Source organism: Silurus aristotelis, assembly GCF_946808225.1.
Source record: "Silurus aristotelis genome assembly, chromosome: 11".
In the NCBI taxonomy this organism is placed as follows: Eukaryota; Metazoa; Chordata; class Actinopteri; order Siluriformes; family Siluridae; genus Silurus; species Silurus aristotelis.
Genome location: NC_139584.1, coordinates 22,658,369 through 22,678,804, shown reverse-complemented (window position 1 = coordinate 22,678,804; position 20,436 = coordinate 22,658,369). Strand labels below are relative to the sequence as shown.

General features: G+C 39.2%; 1 protein-coding gene and 1 long non-coding RNA gene across 40 annotated transcripts in view; both read right to left on the bottom strand.

Annotated features, from left to right (window-relative positions):
* Window positions 1-4,729: 4,729 nt before the first annotated feature.
* The window catches only part of LOC310733273 (membrane-associated guanylate kinase, WW and PDZ domain-containing protein 1-like), a 106,656-nt gene continuing 90,949 nt past the window's right edge, over window positions 4,730-20,436 (bottom strand). For 14 of the 37 annotated variants that reach the window (XM_083554382.1, XM_083554353.1, XM_083554379.1 and 11 more), the window contains 10 exons: window positions 19,394-19,661; window positions 16,688-16,779; window positions 16,156-16,348; window positions 15,091-15,414; window positions 13,664-13,870; window positions 12,247-12,334; window positions 11,933-11,987; window positions 11,147-11,290; window positions 10,698-10,836; window positions 4,730-7,740 (listed from right to left, as the gene is read on the bottom strand). In XM_083554382.1, the coding sequence (XP_083410508.1) occupies window positions 6,761-7,740; window positions 10,698-10,836; window positions 11,147-11,290; window positions 11,933-11,987; window positions 12,247-12,334; window positions 13,664-13,870; window positions 15,091-15,414; window positions 16,156-16,348; window positions 16,688-16,779; window positions 19,394-19,661 (2,490 nt within the window). In that variant the 3' untranslated portion in view covers window positions 4,730-6,760. Of the gene's footprint in view, window positions 7,741-9,227; window positions 9,317-10,697; window positions 10,837-11,146; window positions 11,291-11,932; window positions 11,988-12,246; window positions 12,335-13,663; window positions 13,871-15,090; window positions 15,415-16,155; window positions 16,349-16,687; window positions 16,780-19,393; window positions 19,662-20,436 lie in introns of all 37 variants that reach the window. The other 23 variants (XM_083554380.1, XM_083554356.1, XM_083554367.1 and 20 more) reach the window with 11 other exon arrangements.
* On the bottom strand, window positions 14,508-14,946 carry LOC310733426. 3 transcript variants are annotated; one of them, XR_014535738.1, is made up of 2 exons: window positions 14,786-14,946; window positions 14,508-14,735 (listed from the first exon to the last, which is right to left on the bottom strand). It is a non-coding gene; the product is annotated as an uncharacterized lncRNA (long non-coding RNA). The 3 variants fall into 3 exon arrangements; XR_014535739.1 differs by having other exon boundaries at window positions 14,790-14,946; XR_014535740.1 differs by having other exon boundaries at window positions 14,794-14,946.

Here is a 20,436-nt window from a genome sequence, read left to right as displayed (position 1 = left end):
TCCATATTTATATAACTTTCAATTACTGTCTAATTATGTTGCTACATTTCATTAGAGGAACTGTAGTTGTACAGTTTGAAGTGTTCACATACTGAGTTTGAAAGTTTTACAGAATTACTCTTGTAACATCTCATTAATAGCAGAGTTTCCTGTTTCCTGTGTGCTTGGTTGACTGTGCTTTTTTTATTTTATTAATTAATTTATTTATTTTTATTAAAAAGAAATACCTTGTTCAGTGGTTTAGTTAATTAGAAAATGTTTGTGTAGAAGTGGTTTTCGGCGATATTTATGGAAGCAATTTCGCTTTTTTTTTCTTTTTTTTTACAAAACGACATACTCATGGTGGCAATAACTACTGTAGACGTTGGCTTAATCTTGAAAAACTGTAAATAGAAGATGTGTCTGTGGGGGAACAAGTCGTCATTGTGGCTTCGATTACCAGACATAAAAAAGTGGAAACTGTAATAAACTTAAATATCAGGAGAAAATGAAAGCTGTGATGCAGTCTTAATTCTAACACTCATTTTCTGTGATCATGTTAGCAAATTTAGTTCCTAATGCACTACAGTGGTACTTTTTATTTCAATAATTAACATCTTTCTTGTAGCACACCTGTTTATTTGTTAATGTATATAGTATGTTATACAAAAAAAAACCTGATGTAGTCTCATTTTTATTACCAGTTTCTATTAGAATTCATATCCTATCCTATCATGACACCTGTGCACACAGCAACTACTGTTTATAGGATGTTTCAGGTTTACTACAGTGTATCTTCAGCAGTGTATCTACAGTTCAATACAATTATCTAATCAACTCGTCATGTGCAGGCAAAAATAGGTAACTGTAGCTGTTGTATATTAAAATAGTGCTCTTTGTCTGGTGAGCAAAAAACCTTTCTGGGGAAACAACATGCCATAGTGTTCTGGCCTTTTATCTCTGACTTCACATCACCAAAAAAGGTCAAGAGAGAGAGAGAGAGAGAGAGAGAGAGAGAGAGAGAGAGAGAGAGAGAAGGGATGGGTGGTTCTTGACTGGTTGGCCACCCCTGGACTATAGCATTGTTTGCTCAACTATAAATTAGATTAACCACGTATTGTACAGTTTCTACAATTTGGACCTGTGGGAAATTCAGTTGATTGGACAAACTGAGCGATCAGCGAAAAGGACCTTAGTCAGGGAGGAGACCAAGAACCCAATGGTCACTCTGAAAGAGCTCCAGTGTTTCTCTGTGGGGAGAGAGAACGTTCCAGAAGAACAACCATCTCTGCAGCACTCCAAGAATCAGACCTGTATGGTAGAGTGGCCAGATACAAGCCAATCCTCAGTAAAAAGCACATGACTGCCCAACTGGAGTTTGCCAAAAAAGCACCTGAGGGAGTCTTAGACCATGAGAAACAAAGATTGAATCTATTGCCTACAGTGGTGTGAAAAAGTGTTTGCCCCCTTCCTGATTTCTTATTTTATTGCATGTTTGTCACACTTTAATGTTTCAGATCATCAAACTAATTTAAATATTAGTAAAAGATAACACAAGTGAACACAACATGCAGTTTTTAAATGAAGGTTTTTATTATTGAGGGAAACAAATCCAAAACTACATGGCCCTGTGTGAAAAAGTGGTTGGGCCACCCTTAGCAGCAACAACTGCAATCAAGCTTTTGCGATAACTTGCTATGAGTCTGTTACAGCGCTGTGGAGGTGTTTTGCTCCACTTATCTATGCAGAATTGTTGTAATTCAGCCACATTGTAGGGTTTTCGAGCATCAACCACCTTTTTAAGGTCATGCCACAGCATCTCAAAAGGATTCAGGTCAGGACTTTGACTAGGCCACTCCAAAGTCTTTTGTTTTTCTTTAGCCATTCAGAGGTGGACTTGGTGTGTTTTGGATCATTGTCCAGCTGCAGAACTCAAGTTCGCATCAGCTTGAGGTCATGAACAGATGGCCGGATATTCTCCTTCAAGATTTTTTTTGGTAAACATTCATGGTTCTATTTATCACAGCAAGTCTTCCAAATCCTGAAGCAGTAAAACAGCCCTAGACCATCACACTACCACCACTATATTTTACTGTTGGTATGATGTTCTTTTTCTGAAATGCGGTGCTACTTTTACGCCAGACTTAATGGGATATACACCTTCCAAAAACTTTTGTCCTGTCAGTCCACAGAGTATTTTCCCCAAAGTCTTCGGGATCATCAAGATAAATTCTCTCAAAACTGAGACGAGCCTTTATGTTCTTTTTGCCAATCAGAGGTTTTTGACTTGGAACTCTGCCATGCAGACCATTTTTGCCCAGTCTCTTTCTTATGGTGGAGTCATGAACACTGACCTTAACTGAGGCAAGTGAGGCCTGCATTTCTTTGGATGTTGTTGTGGGGTCTTTTGTGACCTCTTGGATGAGTCGTGCAGGTGTGGCAGTAATCAGGCCTGGATGTGGCTAGAGAAATTTAACTCAGGTGTGATAAACCAGTTTTAACAGGGGAGCAAACACTTTTTTACACAGGGCCATGTAGTTTTGGATTTTGTTTTCCTCAATAATAAATACCTTCATTTAAAAACTGCATGTTGTGTTCACTAGGGTTTTTTTTTTTCTAATGTTTGATGATCTGATACATTAAAGTGTGATAAACATGCAACAAATAAAAAATAAGGAAGGGGCAAAAAAAAATTCACACCACTGTAAATGCCAAGCATCATGTCTGGAGGAAACCAGGTACCGCTCATCACCTGGCCAATACCATCCCTACAGCATGGTGGTGGCAGCATCATGCTGTGGGGATGTATTTCAGCAGCAGGAACTGAAAGACTGGTCATAATCGAGGGAAAGGTGAATGCAGCAATGTACAGAGACATCCTTGATGAAAACTTGCTCTGGACCTCAGACTGGGGCGATGGTTCTTCCAACAGGACAACGACCCTAAGCACACAGCCAAGATAACAATGGACTCAGACTTGGACCCGATTGAACATCTCTGGAGAGATCTGAAAAGAGCTATATGCCGATGCCCCCATACAACCTGATGGAGCGTGAGAGGTTCTGCAAAGAAGAATGGGAGAAACTTCCCAAGCTTTTGCATCACACTTAAAAACACTTGAGATTGTAATTGGTGAAAAAGGTGCTTCAACAAAGTATTGAGCAAATCCTGTAAATACTTGTACATGATTTTTTTTTAATACAAATTTCCAAAGATTCCAAACACACTTCTTTTATGTTGTCATTATGGGGTATTGTTTGTAGAATTTTAAGGAAAATAATTAATTGAATCTATTTTGGAATAAAGCTGTAACATAACAAAATGTGGAAAAAGTAAATGACTGTGAATACTTTCCAGATGCACTCTCTCTCTCTATATATATATATATATTACTGCACGTGCCCTTGCTCTCCTTCACATTCTGCAGAAGTGTTCAAGAAACTGTCACACTCAGTCTCCATGGCAACCGATCATCAAGGCCCATTGGCCGAATCAGTCTCTCATGGGAGGCTCATGATGATGACATGCTCACAGACAGCAAAGCTATTTACTGCTGAAACACAAACACAGAGAGAGAGAGAGAGAGAGAGAGAGAGAGAGAGAGAGAGAGAGAGAGCACTTTTAATATTTAAACCACTTCACTGTATGTACACTTCATTGTGCTATAGATTTAGCTTCAAGTGAATTTCATTTACTTTTATTTGTCTACAGTCAAAAATACTCAATATATACTGAGTATATATATATATATATATATATATATATATATATATATATATATATATATATATATATATATATATATACTCAATAACCCATAAACATGTGTTTGAAAGTTTATACAAATTTATTAAACATAACTGAATTTGTGCAGTTTCTCGTATTCTTCGTGGCAAATCCTGATTTAGAATTAGATCGTGTGGACAGTGTCAGTAATCTGGTTGAAGATGTTCTAATGGGTTAAAGTGTGGATTCTGGTTGTGCTGCTGAGGTCATAGGTCTGAATTTGTTCAATGCCCTCCTTGGTTTTATGCTTTAGGATGTCATTCTGAAGGCAGACTTTCTTATAATAACCGAATCTAATGCCATGACCTCTATTTGGCAAGATGTATAACTTGTATGAATAATTTCCCCTCATCCTTCTAAAATATGTCTGACGTACACTGCCCGTCATAATTTTGGAAACACGTCTAATTTAAGTAAGTAAAAACACATCTTTATATGGAACGGCCTGTCCAGTCACCACACCTAAATCCTATTGAACTGCTCTGGGATGAACTGGACTGCTGAAGATGCATAGCAAAGTATTTCAGTTGAATATTTGGAGAAAAGAATTCTCTGAAAGCCAAGAGTGTGTTAAACTGTTGTTCATGCTAAGGGAGGATATTTGTATTTTTTTACATTTATAAAAAAATACAAATAAACACAAGGAACACGCATGTCTCACAAAAAAACAAAAAACAAAACAAAACGATAGGCGTTTCCAAACTTCCGACAGGCACCACACACACTAAAGACATGCAGCGTGATACACAAAACCTATAAACAAAAAAGGACAGAAATCCTTCAAATGTTCCTTCAAGTGCCTCTTTATAATACTGTAAACATAGATCTTTCACACTAACTACCTGAACTGTATTATTTCATTTCTGTTTTATAAACTAAGTATTGGTAATTACTATAATAAATAAATTGCACAGTAAAACATCATTCCCATTCTCACATCATGGATTCATTGAGAAGAGAGGAATTTTATGAATTTGTATGGAAAACTTTATTTGATAATAAAAATAGCATTCACAGACTTCTTTTTGATAGCTACATATACATTGCGATCCATTTGAAGGAGGAAAGAAAAAGCTTTACTGGATAGGTCAACATCTACTTGTACTTAGACTAACGTTATGTATAGCTTCATGAGTCACATAAAGCTATGGACAATGTAGTATCTATATATGCATAGTGTTTCATAAAAAAGATTGGCCCATATACATGTACTGCTTTCATTTACACAGAAAAAAAGCATTGAAGTCCAGAGAACATTGCAGAGAGACCACAGACTGTATACAAGTGCTATACAATAAAAAGGCAGGCTATGCATCATGAGAGATAAGTCAGCCCCATCTCAGTCTCAATTAATGCCTGATCAAACCCAGATCTTTCCCCAACCTTGGAAAGAACAAAAACAGATCGTCGGTCGGTCGGTCGCCTCTGGATTTTTGAAACATGCCTGATTTAGAGTATAAATTACACATATTATCTATGACTCACTTCCTCTGCTTAAGGAGTATAAACATACCATATCATGTTCCTCAAGATGGAGGGGTTCTCATAAATTCTCTTTTGTACAAGAAAAGGCAACTGTCTCATCTTTTCCACAGGTTGCTATAACTTACATACAGTAGTAAAAGTCTGTACACGCGACGGTGGTTGACAGGTTAGTGGTTCCATACAGTACTATGAAGATGGCAGCGATGCACCTTGCTGTGTTTTCCGTCGTCACGTTTAGAGTCGTCATGTCGGCTTCACAAATCTGAAATGTTATTTACACAGGCACAAAAAAACGCATTCATACAGACACGCATAGCTTGGCGTTAATCATACTCCAGTGCAAAGACATGGAATGGCTCAGGTGGACAGACTGTACCACATCTGCCCATGTTCAGGACTTTCTCATGGTTTACGTTTGTTATTTCCAGGCTTGCTCTCTGATTTCAAACTGAGAAAGGCATCATCAGACACTAAGATATTTGCTATGCCTCAAAAACCTATGGATAAATTCTAAAAAATTATATGCTAAATAACATTATTGTTATTGTTTTTTCGGACTGCATTCAAGGTAGATGTCGGACACTATCTTATGCTTATTGTTCCTTCACTCATTGCTGATGTATGACAGCTAGTTAGAGACTTTTTGAATAACATGATGGATTCGAATTTTGGCTTGTTTGGGTCAAAAGGGGGGGAATTATGGGTAGAGCAGCACTCCAGCCCTGTGAGGCAGTCCACAACATTCGAGAGAGAACTTCAGTCAGATAATCACACAAAGTAGATCAAGCAACAGAATTTCACTTGGGGATTAGAAACCATCTTATTCACTTCATTTATGTGCCAATTTATAAAAAAAATAAAAATAAAAAAAATAAATACACTTTAAATATATTACTTCATTAGACAGTAGCATCGTAGTTTGTATATATATATTTATATATATATATATATTTTTTTTTTAATTTGTCCACTTGAGATGATCACACAGATTTGTAAACGCATGTATTCGTCCATAAAATGTACAAACACCCTTGTGCTCTGGTCTGCAAAAATTGCAGTTTTGAGGAAATATATAGAACACACAGCATTACAAAAATTAAAAATTACTTCAAAAATGAAATGAAAGTTAACGGGGGGCGGGGGGGCATGCCCTCGACTGATCTGACACCGATTTGCACAACAACTCACTCTCTGAGCAACACTGTAAAGATATAAAAACAAACAAACAAACAAACAAATAAACAAAATGAATAAAGGAGACATTAGATTGTTCTGTTGCTGTGTTTGTGGCTGGTCTGCAGAAGTTTCTTGTCCTGGGATAAAATGTGCAGACATAAAATAAGTCGACTGTGCAATCAATCAATTTAATTTTACACCAACCAATCGAAGAATCAGTCATTTAGCATTCATTCAAACACTCAATCAGTCACCTTATTAGGTCTTTTGAAACCAGTGCGATACTTTCAGCTATCCAGCTGGGTTAGTGTTCATGGTTATGGGTTTCCCGTGCTCAGATACTGAGATCGGCTTGGTTTTCTTTGTAAAGCCGCCTCTTGGACTGGGGAATTGAAATCGTGCTGTTGGCTTTCATGGCGTTGTAGTAATCCTTCAGCCTGGGAGCGGACGCCTCTTCAAGGTAACTACTATTGCTGCTGCTGTCTGATTCTCTCCGGTATCGTCTGTGCGGTGTGCCATTGCTCCAAAACCTCTCCTCCCGCTCACAGGAAGGAAGCCCAGTCTTCAGGCCATTATTAGGTCTCTCTGGAGTGGAGGTGAGGTAGCCCTCTTCTTGGTAGCTCCGGCTGGGTGTCTGAGGTTGCCATTTCTGCTGGGGCTGATAATGCCTTTCTGGAGTTCCAATCTGTTGGTTAAAAATGTGATTAGAACTGCGAGAGACTTGTTCTGGAGAATAATCGCGCTGTGAGCGTTCTGCCCTTCGGTCCATGGATTTTGCCCTACGCCGGTCCGGAGAGGAGCCGTTTTTACGTGTTGGGGAGCGATCCAAGGAGCCACGGCGTGTCTTTGTGCCTTTTCTTCTGTCTGGGGAACGATGGCGGCCTCGAGCCTCCCGGTCTGTGGCCTTCTTCCCAAAGCCACTCTCTTTTCTCAGCGTCTTGAAGAGCTTGGCAATGCCGCTTTCTGACTCAGATTTCTTGACTTTACGGCCAGAGTTCTTCTTGTCGATTTCAGGGGAATGTGAAGGGGAATGCACGGGCGAGCGGACACCTCGGGTATGTGCACGATTGTTGCTCCAGGTGTGGTTCTGAGGGGGTTTGGGGTGATGGCTGTGGTACTCTTCCCTTACCAGATCCTTCTCTCGTTCACGCCCTCTACCTTTCTGCCACTGCTCCTGGGACCAGGGGTTTGTGTGGTGTTCTGATGTGTAGCTGTTCTCCAATGGGAGGTGAAAGCGGCCATTGGGCAGCAGCGTTTTCACTTCCGGAATATTTTGTGGCCCGGGTGGGGCAGGGTACCCGTCATTGGGCCCGTCTGAAAAAGGAGCATAGTTTACATTGAAATTACTAAAAATCCACAGCTTATGTTGTCTAAATCTCAAAGAATATTCCAAACCCGGAAAATGAATAGATCTGTCAAAAGTCCTTAGTTTCAATCAAATGTCCAAATTCTTTCAAATCAGATTTTTTACGAAATAGACAATGTCTAACTTATCCTACTTGCCTAAAACAAGATACATTTTCAACTTAATCATTATTCCATGTCATATAAGTTAATGCTGGTTTTTGCCCTATTTCTAAAGTATTGAATTCACTCAGCAAGCACAAGCTGCGCTCCACTAACAGTCATGCTATTCCTGAGAATTTCAACAATTCTGACAACACATATCTTTCACTGATCCATCACACACAAATAACAGAACATTCATGCAGCGTGGGAACACACACTGTGCAAAGCTGTCTCGAAAGAACATATTTTTTAATACTTCGCCGTATATAGGTTGTGGATACACAGAGGAAACACAAACACATAAGCAGAACAACTTGCTACGGCTGTCAAGTAGAAACTTACCCCGGAAGAAATAAAATACTTTTAACAATTTGACACAAGCAGGTGCTGCAAACATTCTATAGCAAGGTGAACATGCTCTTTATCAATGTGCATCCTAACTAACTGGGAAGCACAAAAAAAAACAGATCCTAATAAATTGGCTGATATTTTTGTTGCCTCATGAATTGTTATATCAAGGGCTATTAAATCCTTACTTATTGATATTTAGTGAATTGTGAAATATTCATCAATACATATTATAATAGCATTAACCTCAATTGCCATTTGTACTGTCTATGATCAAATTCATAGACTCATAATAATTATGCAGTCTTGGTTTATTTTCTAAATATTGAATAAACCACGGTATATAATTTATCAATATTCATACAAACGTTATTAAGAAAACTGTATTTTTTGTTTATTTTGGCCGGATAAAGACAAATATTACCACTGCTTGTCTCTTTAAATGTTATATACTGAGGACTTGCTTGTTTCTAATGCCTGCCATGATAAAAAAATAAAGAACACTTGTTTTTTTTTTCGTCAAAAATAAATTATGCATTACAGATACATCAAATGTGGTTTGCACAAGCAGTCTAATGTGTCTAGTGGCAAACAGATTAGAAAGCACATGCAAACTGTGAAAAACCAGTTACACTATTGGTAAACCATGTGAAAGATGAATAAAGGTATTGCTGACAACAATCTCTGGGAAGAGTGCAGTGACAAATTAGCATCAACATCATCATCATGATCACACGCATGAGCTGAAATGCTAACTGTAACGACATACTGCTTTATGTCAGTGCAGTGCATCATGGGTAAAATAGCACAGTGGCAAAAAATGAAAGCGCAGCAAACGTGAGGTGGTGTGGCGCGATAAGGGGCTGGGATGGTGTAAGCAAAATCCACAGGCTTTAACGAGCATGACAGGGAGGATTCACAAATACAAATGGCGCACTACAAACCGTGGTCTGGGTTTGGCCCATTAGGTAGAAGCAGGGATCTCCTACTTTATCATTCCTTAGACATGAAGCGAGATGGGGAGCCATCATCGCTGAGAGAGACAGAGAGCCCAGCAAAAAATGAGACAGAGCAGAGATACACAAAAAAGAGAAGATACAGAGGAGAAATCTTTAGATGTGCAGTAAGGACAGAGAAAACAGAAAGCTATATAATTTAGATTTTACACCAGGTTGTTCATCAGGACTAAAAAAAAAAGTGTGTTAATGAGTTCGGAGTAAACTCATTACTCATTAGTGATTTAAATGACCTGTGTGACTCTGTTATAGAAAATAAAACCTAGAGTCTTCTTATTTTTAGCTACATCTTGACAGTTGTTATCCAGCTGTGCTAATGCGCATCCTCAGAAATGAAGGCTACATGTTTTGAGCGGTGTGAAACATGACAGCAGACCACCGGTAAATTGCATACTTGTTCAAATAACTCTTTAAACCTAGCAAAACGGTGTGTGTGTGTGTGTGTGTGTGTGTGTTTGTGTGTGTGTGTGTGTGTGTGTGTGTGTGTGTGTGTGTGTGTGTGTGTGTACTAATCCTTTAGATTTCTAGATTAATAAATAAATTAGAATGTAAGGTCAGAGCTTTTGACTTGAGACAATGATCAAGACAACAGAGCCAATCAGGCTGTGCATTTAATCACTAAAATGTTGACTTGTTCGTAAAAGTAATGTAAAGGCATGTAAAGTTTTGGATTTGATGTGCCATCTAGTGGATGTGTGAACAATGCTGTATGTCTTGCTGTTGCTTCTGCGAGTATAAACTCACAGTATAAAGTATAAACTGGTCATAAGCTCACAGATACGATACCTGAGTAAAGCACCGGTGATTGCGAGTTCTGAGAATCCTGAAGGTATATTGCATTTTTTCAATAAACAAACAAAAAAAAAAAACAATTGTGGGAGTTATTCAAAACAGCCCCATGCACACCTTCAAAACCAGATAAACACTGATCTTTTAAAATAGGCTAATAATACAAACAAAAGTTTACATATTGCATTTCTGTTTTTGAAAAATAAAATATACAATTGAGTCCTGTTTTGAATATTTTTTATTGATTTATTTTGGGTTTCAAATTGATTTCCTGTAGCACTAAGTCGGTTTTGTTTATACTTAAATAAGACTAAACTAATAAAACGAAGGAAATATTTCTAACTAATAAAATATTTTGGACAAATTTATAAATGTGTTGGTTATTAGCATATACTATGTATATGCATATAGTATTTTACTTAAAGGAGGTTTATATTTAAAGAAATAAAACTGAAAAACAATGAAAACGTTACATTTACCCAAAAAGGTTCCACACAGGAGAAATTACAGGAAAGTTACATAGAAGAGTAGAGAAATAGGAAACAATTTAGAGGACTCAGAAATACAAAAAAATCATCATTAATAATTATATATGTCTATCATACCCACCATATTCAGGCACAGAGCCATCGCCTCTCTTCAAGACCAGTCTCGCTCGCCGACCTCCGTTCTTGATGAGCTCGATGGCACGGGAATGTTTCATGTTCTTAGTGCTCTCTCCATTAATCTCCAAAATCTCATCTCCCACCTGAATGACAGAAGATGTAAACATTTAAATATAAAAAATTCTCTGATGGGTAAAATTCAGGTATAAATAGTAAAAAAAGTAGTGGCTTTAAACGTTTAAAACAGATTTTTGAAAACCACAATGTCCATGTATGGTTTTTTAGGTGAATTTTTTGATAAAGTGTGCCATGTTCAAGCATGTTACCAGTTAAAAGTTAATGTGATTAATCAGTATTAAGGTACAACTTCATAACTAATACAGTTTAAAGATATGCCAAAAGTTAAGAAAGTCCAGCAGAATGCCATGACATGATTGTAAACCCTGGACTCACCCTCATCTTGCCGTTTCTCACTGCTGCTCCATCTTCTGCAAGTCTCAACACATACAAGTCCATGTTATACTCCTTCCCTCCTCTCAGGCTGAAGCCAAAGCCCTTATTGTCTCTCTCCAAGTCCACAGAGTAATACTCAGCATCCTGCATTTACACACATTAAACAGAAATGAAGCTCAAGGCAGCATCGGGGCAGTACGACTGCAGCAAAATAGGATCCCGTAGGCAAGGTACAGCAGTGTATCCTCCCTATGGGAAGGGCACTAAATAAATTGTATTGAAATTAATTCCATTTTATATTTTAGCTTATACTTAGTTAGCCAAGTTGAGGTACATATGATTAAAGTACCAAACTGATGGCCTTGCATGTTTCAGCACAAATCAGAATGTGGATAAATGCCTCAAACCTGGACTACTAAAGAGTCAACCCAGCACTCTTCTGCATTACTTCCCATAAGTCCCTTCACAGCGTGCGCCTGGACTAACTGAGATCATTCCCAACAAATCATAAAATGATTGTGATTCTTTTTCCTACATGGCCTCAGCCCTATTACCAAAATAACATCATGCATTGTTGACATGTACATTACAGCACAGTGAAATTGTTTCTTATCTCGGATTATTAGAAAGTTGGGGGCCAGAGCGCTGAGTCAGCCACTATACAGTATCCCTGGAGCAGAGAGGTTTAAGGGCCTAGCATTGGCAGCTTGGCGGTGCTGGGGCTTAACCCCCAGCCTTTTGATCAGTAACCCAGGGAGTAAAAGAGAGAAGAAATGTAGCACTTACTTGATGTGACACTTGCATTCCAGTTTGGGGTGGAGCCTGTTTCACTTTGTTGTTTCTGTAGGGAAATGAAGATGGAAGACTATAAAAACAACCTTTAAGCAGCAAATGAGTCAGCTTGTCAAAATATAACAAAAGTACTTCCTCAGTACATCAGAGAAGACTGTGTGTGTGTGTGTGTGTGTGTGTGTGTGTGTTTGTGATTTGATCAAGGGTTAGATAAATAAATAAATAAATTAATAAATCAATAAATAAAAGTAATCATTTTGTATGTGACTCTGTGTAAGTGTATAGTGTATGCAGAGATTTTCACTCACCTGGACTCACTGTTGCTTTGAGGTGTGTGTGTGGTGGTGATGGTGGCAATCTTCTCAGCATTGGTCAGCAGGGCGGCATTTGAAGATTCTTTTTTTTTTTTTTTAAGAGACAAAATCATGTCACAAGGTAAAAATAATTAAAACAGATCATCAAACAGACTACAAGCTTAATATCTTAATATTTCCCAATGCTCTGGTACCCTGCAATAAGTTCTTTCTTGCGGTCCTTTCCCTCTCTATTTCCCCTGTGTTGACAGGGATAAAAATAGCTGCTTCTGTCAGAGTCTTTAACACAAACTGCCATCCTCCTTGTGTGTGTGTGTGTGTGTGTGTGTGTGTGTGTGTGTGTGTGTGTGTGTGTGTGTGTGCAGTCAACAATCCTACAGTTAAAATTTGTTCTCGAGGTGCAGCGTGCCCTTTTCTCTCGTTCTCACAGAGATATTTATGAGCTACACGGTTAAACGGCAGTGAACACACACTTACTGTTCTACAGATGTTTGCACTCACTCATCAGCAGACCCCAAGTGCTGCACTGTTGTGCTATTTGATCACGTACGTCTGTATTTCTCTATTTCTTTGTCTACAAATACAAATGCACGCGCTCTACATTATTTCATATTGTTAATTTCATGGGACTGAACTGGTTGGAGAGTAAGAACTGGATTGAGAATGAAACTGAAGCAGACTTGAAGAACCTTCCTTGGATAGTTTAAATTGTTCTAACATGTTCCAAAGACATCTAATTGTTTCTTGGCAGGAAAAACAGGATCAGGTCCAATAATAAAAGGCTTCAGTGACACCAGGGCCTTATTACATCACTATTTATTTTATTGGTGTAAATAAACTAAAGCAAACAGTCCCAAGCAATGATTTCTTTGGGCGGTTCTACGTGCTGATCTAAAAGGGATGAAATATGTCACTGTAATCACGACGTTGTCTTTGTCTATGACGATGTCTTTGTGCTGTGAACAGACACTGTAGGATATGGCTATCAATTCTATAGTTATTAAGTTCCTGCCAAGCAAATAAGTAGTAAATAAATACATTTATACCAAAAGAAAGGTTGGTTTTATCATTCGCAACAGCACGTTGTCACTTGACCTCTATTATACTGCTACTTGAATACTGAAAATTAGCTGTCTTGAGATGAGTTTGCTGATAAGCTACTGTTTTTTTTTACTGTGCTTCAGTACAAATGTCAGAGGACAATTAAAGGATGTCTGTACATATTTCTACATTTGTAGAAGGTTGCAGACAACATTAAAAAGTGATTTTGGAAAAATGTAATGTGCGATTTCAGGTTGTCTAAGCAAATCCATATCTTTTTTAAATCGGTTTAAGTGGAACAAATATGAAATTCAGTTTGGAATGGGTGCTTTTTTTTTTTTTTTTTACAATCTGATGATTTAAAACTCACCATCTCCTGGGATGATGCGCAGTGTTACTGTGTTTCCAGCCTCTTTGATCAGGTTAACAATGTCCGAGTGTGATTTGTTGGTTATGGAGCAGCTGTTGACGGCAAGGATGCGATCGCCCACCTTCAGCTTCCCACAGCGATCCGCTGGACTGGCCTCGATGATCCGCCCTATTTTATGGGGCATGGCCACACATGTATTTCCAGCTGCTGCATCAACAGCAGTGTGTGTGTGTGTGTGTGTGTGTGTGTGTGTGTGTGTGTGTGTGTGTGTGTGTGTGTGTGTGTGTGTGTGTGTGTGATAGAAGACAGGAAGGCACATAGCAATGTACAGGATCACAGCAATGAAGAGAAAGGTGTATTTTGCACCAGAGACCATAATTTGTTTCCCAAGGTTGAAGACGCAGAGAACGAGGAAAAAAGGGAAGGAGAAAAAAGAAGAACAGAATTAATTCAACAATCAATCAAGCCAAGCCAGCTCCTCTAATATCACTTATCATCAAAATCAAATAATCTAGTCAAATCAGGCTCCAGTTAATTGGACATGAAATTAAGCTGATAGCAAGAGGCAAATCACTGCAAGTCATTATTCAGGTGGAACAAAGCTCTCATCCACCAACACTGTAGATTGGTGTGTGTTTTAATTTAATGCCCTGTGCATGCATACCTTTAAATCAAACAGCTGACTGATGTAAAAGAGAGGGCGAGGAGGTACAGAGGTGTAAATCAAGGCAAATGCATGTTTGTGGTTATAAATAACTGTCATGTAAAACAACTCTAATCAGAATATCACCTTTGTCAGCAGTGCTTCTTGGAATTTGTAAACACGTACGTGCGCGCGCACGCGCGCCCACACACACACACACACACACACACACACACACACACACACACACACACACACACACACACACACAAAGTCTCTGCACTTTAATAGATGGTTATAAAAACATTACCCTGAATTCTCTATTTTTATTCTGTCATGTATCCTTACTTATACCACTATATAAGTATAAATCAAGTGCACCATGCAGCACTTTTCAGTGTGGCTTAAATGATTACTTACACACATACACTCCTCACACACACACACACACACACACACACACACACACACACACACACACACACACACACACACACACACACACACACACAGCCAGTCCCAAAGCACAGACCCAGCAGAAATACAGCATCTGTTGCGAACACCCATCAATTAACTTTGGTTTAGCCTATGCTAATGAGATCATTATCATTCTCCACAGAATTGTGAGGCTTTCTGAGTTCTCAGCAGATCACGTACGTGCAACCCCCCCCACCCAAAATTCATCTCTGTCTAATTGACCTTGTTTTATTAGCCATCGATTTACCAAAGTGGTGTAGACAGCATGAATTGCATTTGGTAAACAGTGTGATGAACATGCTCTTACCAAATGTGGTGCCGGCATCAGGCCGTGACACTGATGAGACAATGACAAAGCCAAAGCCTTCGTTCTCGCCCCTCTGGATCTCGACGTCGTATGGCTGTAGCGCAGTGGGCATGGCGGGCATCACGGCGGGGACCACGGCACTGCCGCTTCCTCCTCCACCACCGCTACCAATGCCACTGGTGGAGCCTGAACCCGAGCTAACTGTGTTCAAGGAGTTCTGGCTGCCCTGTGGTGTGCGCTTCTCTTCAGTCAGAGATGGGGCCTGAGTGCTGCTGTGGTGAGATGAGGCGGGGGAAGGGGGAACATCTCCCTCACCCTTACACACTGCAAACAAACAAACAAACAAAATGATTTGGGAGATCGAAAACAGAATTAACTTTAACAATAACATTTTACATCCTATACCATTCTTTTCCAAACTGCTTCCACAATGTTGGAGGTGCATGATTATTCACGATGTCTATGGAAGTGGTAGCATGTAGCAGATGTATGAATATATGGTTTACACGCAAGATGGTTGGAGTGGAAGATCTCCTGTTATAGAGCTCTGACCTTAACCCTATTCAAGACCTTTGGGATGATTTTGGATCACTGACTGCACCCCAGACCTCCACACCCTACACACTTTACTAATGTGACTGAATAAACACAAAATCTCCAGAACCACACTCCAAAATCTAGTGGAACATCTTCCCAGAAGAGTGGTAAATATTATAACAGCAAATAGGGACTAAACGTGGAATGGGATGTTAAAAAAGCACTTATGAATGTTATGGTTAGGTGTCAACAAACTTTTTCACATAAAGTGTAAGTGCCATATTATAAACTAAATCACAACCACAGACTTATTTAAAAAAACAAAAAAAACAAGTGTATGAATAAAAAAGCTTGGTGTATCTACTGAACTGGCAATTGCACACATCTACCTTTCATAAGTATGAATGCTTCATAGTACTGAGTGTGTGCATCAACTTATAAACTTGTACAACTGAGAACACTTTCAATTTACTTAACATATGATCTAACTGGAAGGCTGTGTGTGTATTTTGGTTTGCATGCTTGTACCTCCGTAGCTGGTTTTGCGGCGGACCGTGAGATTGACGTGGCCCTGTTTGGCAGCTTGCTGCATGAGCTGCACAACCAGTTGGTGGGATTTGCCCACCACGGCTGTTCCGTCCACACATATCAGCTCATCCCCAGAGCGCAGGCGTCCATCCTCGTCTGCCGCGCCGTACTTCACTATGTGACCAATGTAGATCTAAAACACACAAATGCACACAGACATAGTATTAGCTTCTCTCTCTCTCTCTCTCTCTCTCTCTCTCTCTCTCTCTCTCTCTCTCTCTCTCTCTCTCTCTCTGCAGTTATTAACGTACTCTTTCTCACAATCAAATAAAAAAGCTTTAGCTACTGCTGTAAACACATTGTGATACTTTTAGCATGTCTGGATAAGAAAAGTCAGACTATTGATCTCTGTGTGAATAAGGCTGTTTAAAGCTATTGGAAAAGCACGTATTTGTGTTGAATTGCAATTAGTTTCCAAGAGAATTTAGAGTATAGATGATTCATAGAACAGCAAAAGGTGTGAGCATCTCACCGGTTCTCCAGGTTCATTCCCGCCAAGGATCCTGAAGCCAAATCCTGTGTCTTTCCTCCAGAGAAAGATGTCCTGTTCTTGAGAATCTGGCACTAAAATATGAAAAGATCAGCGATAAATGAATGAATGAACGAACGAATAAGAAATCTAGAATTAACAAAACAATACAACATAATGATGAAACTATGAATTTATTTCAAAAGAGAAGACAAAACAAAAAACTATATATATATAACAAGGTACCTGCATACCGGACACTTGCATAGAAAAAAACGCTGTAAGGTTTTATTTAGCAACACATACTGATGTGTAATAATATCACAATAAAGCCTTTCCAGTCTTGCAGACACGCATACACACTCATTATTTAAATAGCTATTTTTTGCTCTCACTCTCAAACACATATTCTAATGCATATGTACCCTGTCTCTCTCTAGAGATCGGAAAATGGGGTCAGAGAGAAATACATGGAGAAGGAGAACACAAAAACAAAGCTAAAAAAAGCTGAAAGCTGGTCTTTCTGCTATTATATCTAACCAAGCACACTATACAGCATATATATATATATATATATATATATATATATATATATATATATATATATATATATATATATATATATATGTACGTAGTGTAGTTATGAATTAAAATTCTAGAAATCACAAAAAAATATGTAAAAATATTTTCATTTATTTAATTTCAATTAAAAGCAAAATAATCATGTATTCTTTTAATAATTAATTAAAGGCCAAAAAAGGGACTACCCTTGTATGACTAGGCACAGAGAGAAGGTGAAAAAGAGCCTCTCATGGATATCTGTCCAAAAGTGTAAAAATGGCAGACCGGTACGGGAATATAACTGGCAATTGCTCAAGATCACGTGTGTGAATGACTATGTGGTGGGTGGCAGTTCGGCAGATGGGTCCCAATTCCCACATCTCATTAGTCTGCCCCTGGCCCTTACCTGGTCCAATCAGACCCCACACTGGGCAAAAAATCTACGCCAATCAGAATGCAAGACATTTTCCACACGGACAAACAGCAAAATGGACCCCGCAGGAAGCTCAGCACGAGCCGATTAAAGAGCGTGTCTGAAGCGCCTGGCTGACACCCCAAAACCCAGCACTGAACGTTTAACTGTCCTAGCTGCTCCTCGCGGATCATTTAACAAGCCTGACTGGGTGCTGGCAGCAACAGTGGACACTTGTAAGGTACCAAATGCTGCTATTAGTGAACAATCTGCCATGCAAAACACACACATGCACACACACACACACACACACACACACACACACTTGGACACTTCTTGCCATAAGGGCTACAATTCAGTTCCTAATGAATTATAGATAACAGGGTGCATATTTTACATTTATAATTCTTTTGCAGGCAACATGAATGGCTGCGAGATGAACGGCTCCTGACATGTCTGAGTGACATAACCATACATTTCCAACTTTAACACTCCTGGTGTGTGTTTGTCCACTAAGAGCTAATAGAACAGGTATTTTTAACCATCTATCCTGCTGTAATATACTACTGCATTAAACAGCCACTCACAAGACACAAGATTTCATCACGTTTTTCAAGTTTAGCCTTGCCTACTTCTCATATCGACTGTGTGGGAGGATGTGAAAGGGTTATACATAATGTATAAAAGAGTTAGCAAAAGAGAGAGAGAGAGAGAGAGAGAGAGAGAGAGAGAGAGAGAGAGAGAGAGAGAGAGAGAGAGAGAGAAAGGGGGGGCAGTTATGAGACCTCATTAGTATTAATAGATTCTATATCAAAAATGTATTTAATAGAAACGCACACACAAACAGAATATGAATTTCCAAACAAAATTAGACCTACAGTCATATTCATATACATTTTTGCCAAAAGCACTTCATCTGCATACCATGTTATAGAAAGCACACAGCCACAGGATATTTAATAATAATAATAATAATAATAATAATAATAATAATAATAATAATAATAAAAATATTTTACCAGTTCCTGGTAAATGTTTATCCTGTGTGTTAATGTGCCAAAATACTAGGTTCATAACATGCTACATTGAAAACTGTGTTTAATAGATTTAGATAAAAGACATAAAAGACATAAAAGACATGTTTGGCTGAAAATGGCCAAATCATTTAGTATAAATTTCAAATTGGATTTTAAAAAATTTGACTAAATACACTGATTCCCCCCCCAAAAAAATTTCAAAAGTCAGAACCAGAGCTATTAAATATAGCATGTGAGGAAATTTTCAAATAAGGAAATCTAAACTAACTTCACATTCTGCCTAGGTTCACAGTGTTAATGTTAAGAAGGCACTATATTAGAAGAGTTTATTATACTTCATGTGGTATCGTGCAATAATAAAGTCTAATTTAAGAAGACTTTGCAGAGTGAACGTAGAACTGAAAACTCTCTCATAAAGAAGCTCTGGGCTTTTATATATATATATATATTAAAAAAGACCTCAATTTTGCCCTTTTGATTTCAAAATAAATGAAACTGACTGAAAAAGAAAAATCGAGACTGTGCATGTACTCCAGCCTAAAACAATTCAACCACCCAGGAAGGCGGAAATACTTCAAATGATTTTGTTTTTCATCCTTACATCTAAGGGAAAATGATTGCAAATGAAAAGCTGGAAAGAAACTCATTAGGTAAGAAAAACAGGCACTTCTGATTCAGTCACCATTTTGCGTTACTCACTTCGGCTCTCGTACATGCTCCTGGACTGCGCCCAGATCTTAAAAGGATCTGGTTTCTTCTGAAGAGTGCCATTGGTGGGCGGCTCCAACGGAGGCAAGCTGGGAAGTGGCTGGGTTGGAGGAGGGGGCACTGGGGGCGGAGCTGCCAGCGTCTCACTGGGCACAGGGGGCACGGCAGGTACGGCGCGAGCCGGTGAATCTGTGTGGGTGCTGCGATGGCTGCACACGCTGTGCTGAGAGCTTCCTTGGCTGTCCTTCCTTTCCAACTGCTGACAGACAAAGACAGAGGTGGGAGAGAGAGAGATAGAAAGTTGGAGGGGGATGGCAACCAGGCGAGAGACGAGTTCGAGAGGAACGTGGGTTTGCAACAGCAGAAGTCAGCTCCTGTCTACATTTCACTGATGCAACTCCATGTAAATCATCAAGTGACCCTGGTGGAGGGTGGGGTTGGGGGGGTGGATGAGAGAGAAACAGAGTTGCTTTGCCAGCACTCATCACTGGACTCTCTTCAGACTTCAAGAAAGGTGTTCGGAAGTGACCCGTAACACGAGACAAAGTCAGAGGACCAGCCTCTGACTTGAACGCGACACGAGCAAAAGCCATAACGGAGTGTTGCAGGGGCTTACTGAGATGGAGAGAGAGAGAGAGAGAGAGAGAGAGAGAGAGAGAGAGAGAGAGAGAGAGAGAGAGAGAGAGAGAGAGAGAGAGAGAGAGAGAGATCAGGGGATGTTGGGGTGGAGTATGAAAACAGATAAAGCCAGGAATCAAATGAAAGGGAAGAAAAGAAGGAGAAGGAGGAAGCGCTGCAAGGTCGTCCTTTTGTGCATCTGGATATATGTGTGTGTGTGTGTGTGAAAATGTGTGTATTCTTGTTGCTTTGAAACCCACACAGGTCTTTCAGTTCTTTACAGGAATATTCACCTGACTCTCCCTCCCTCGTTCCTTCTCTCCCTCCCTCTCTCCTGACCTCCATCTAGTTGCATAAATATTACTAAAGCAACAGATGACAGCTTAGACTCTACAGTCCTGACCAAAGAACAATAC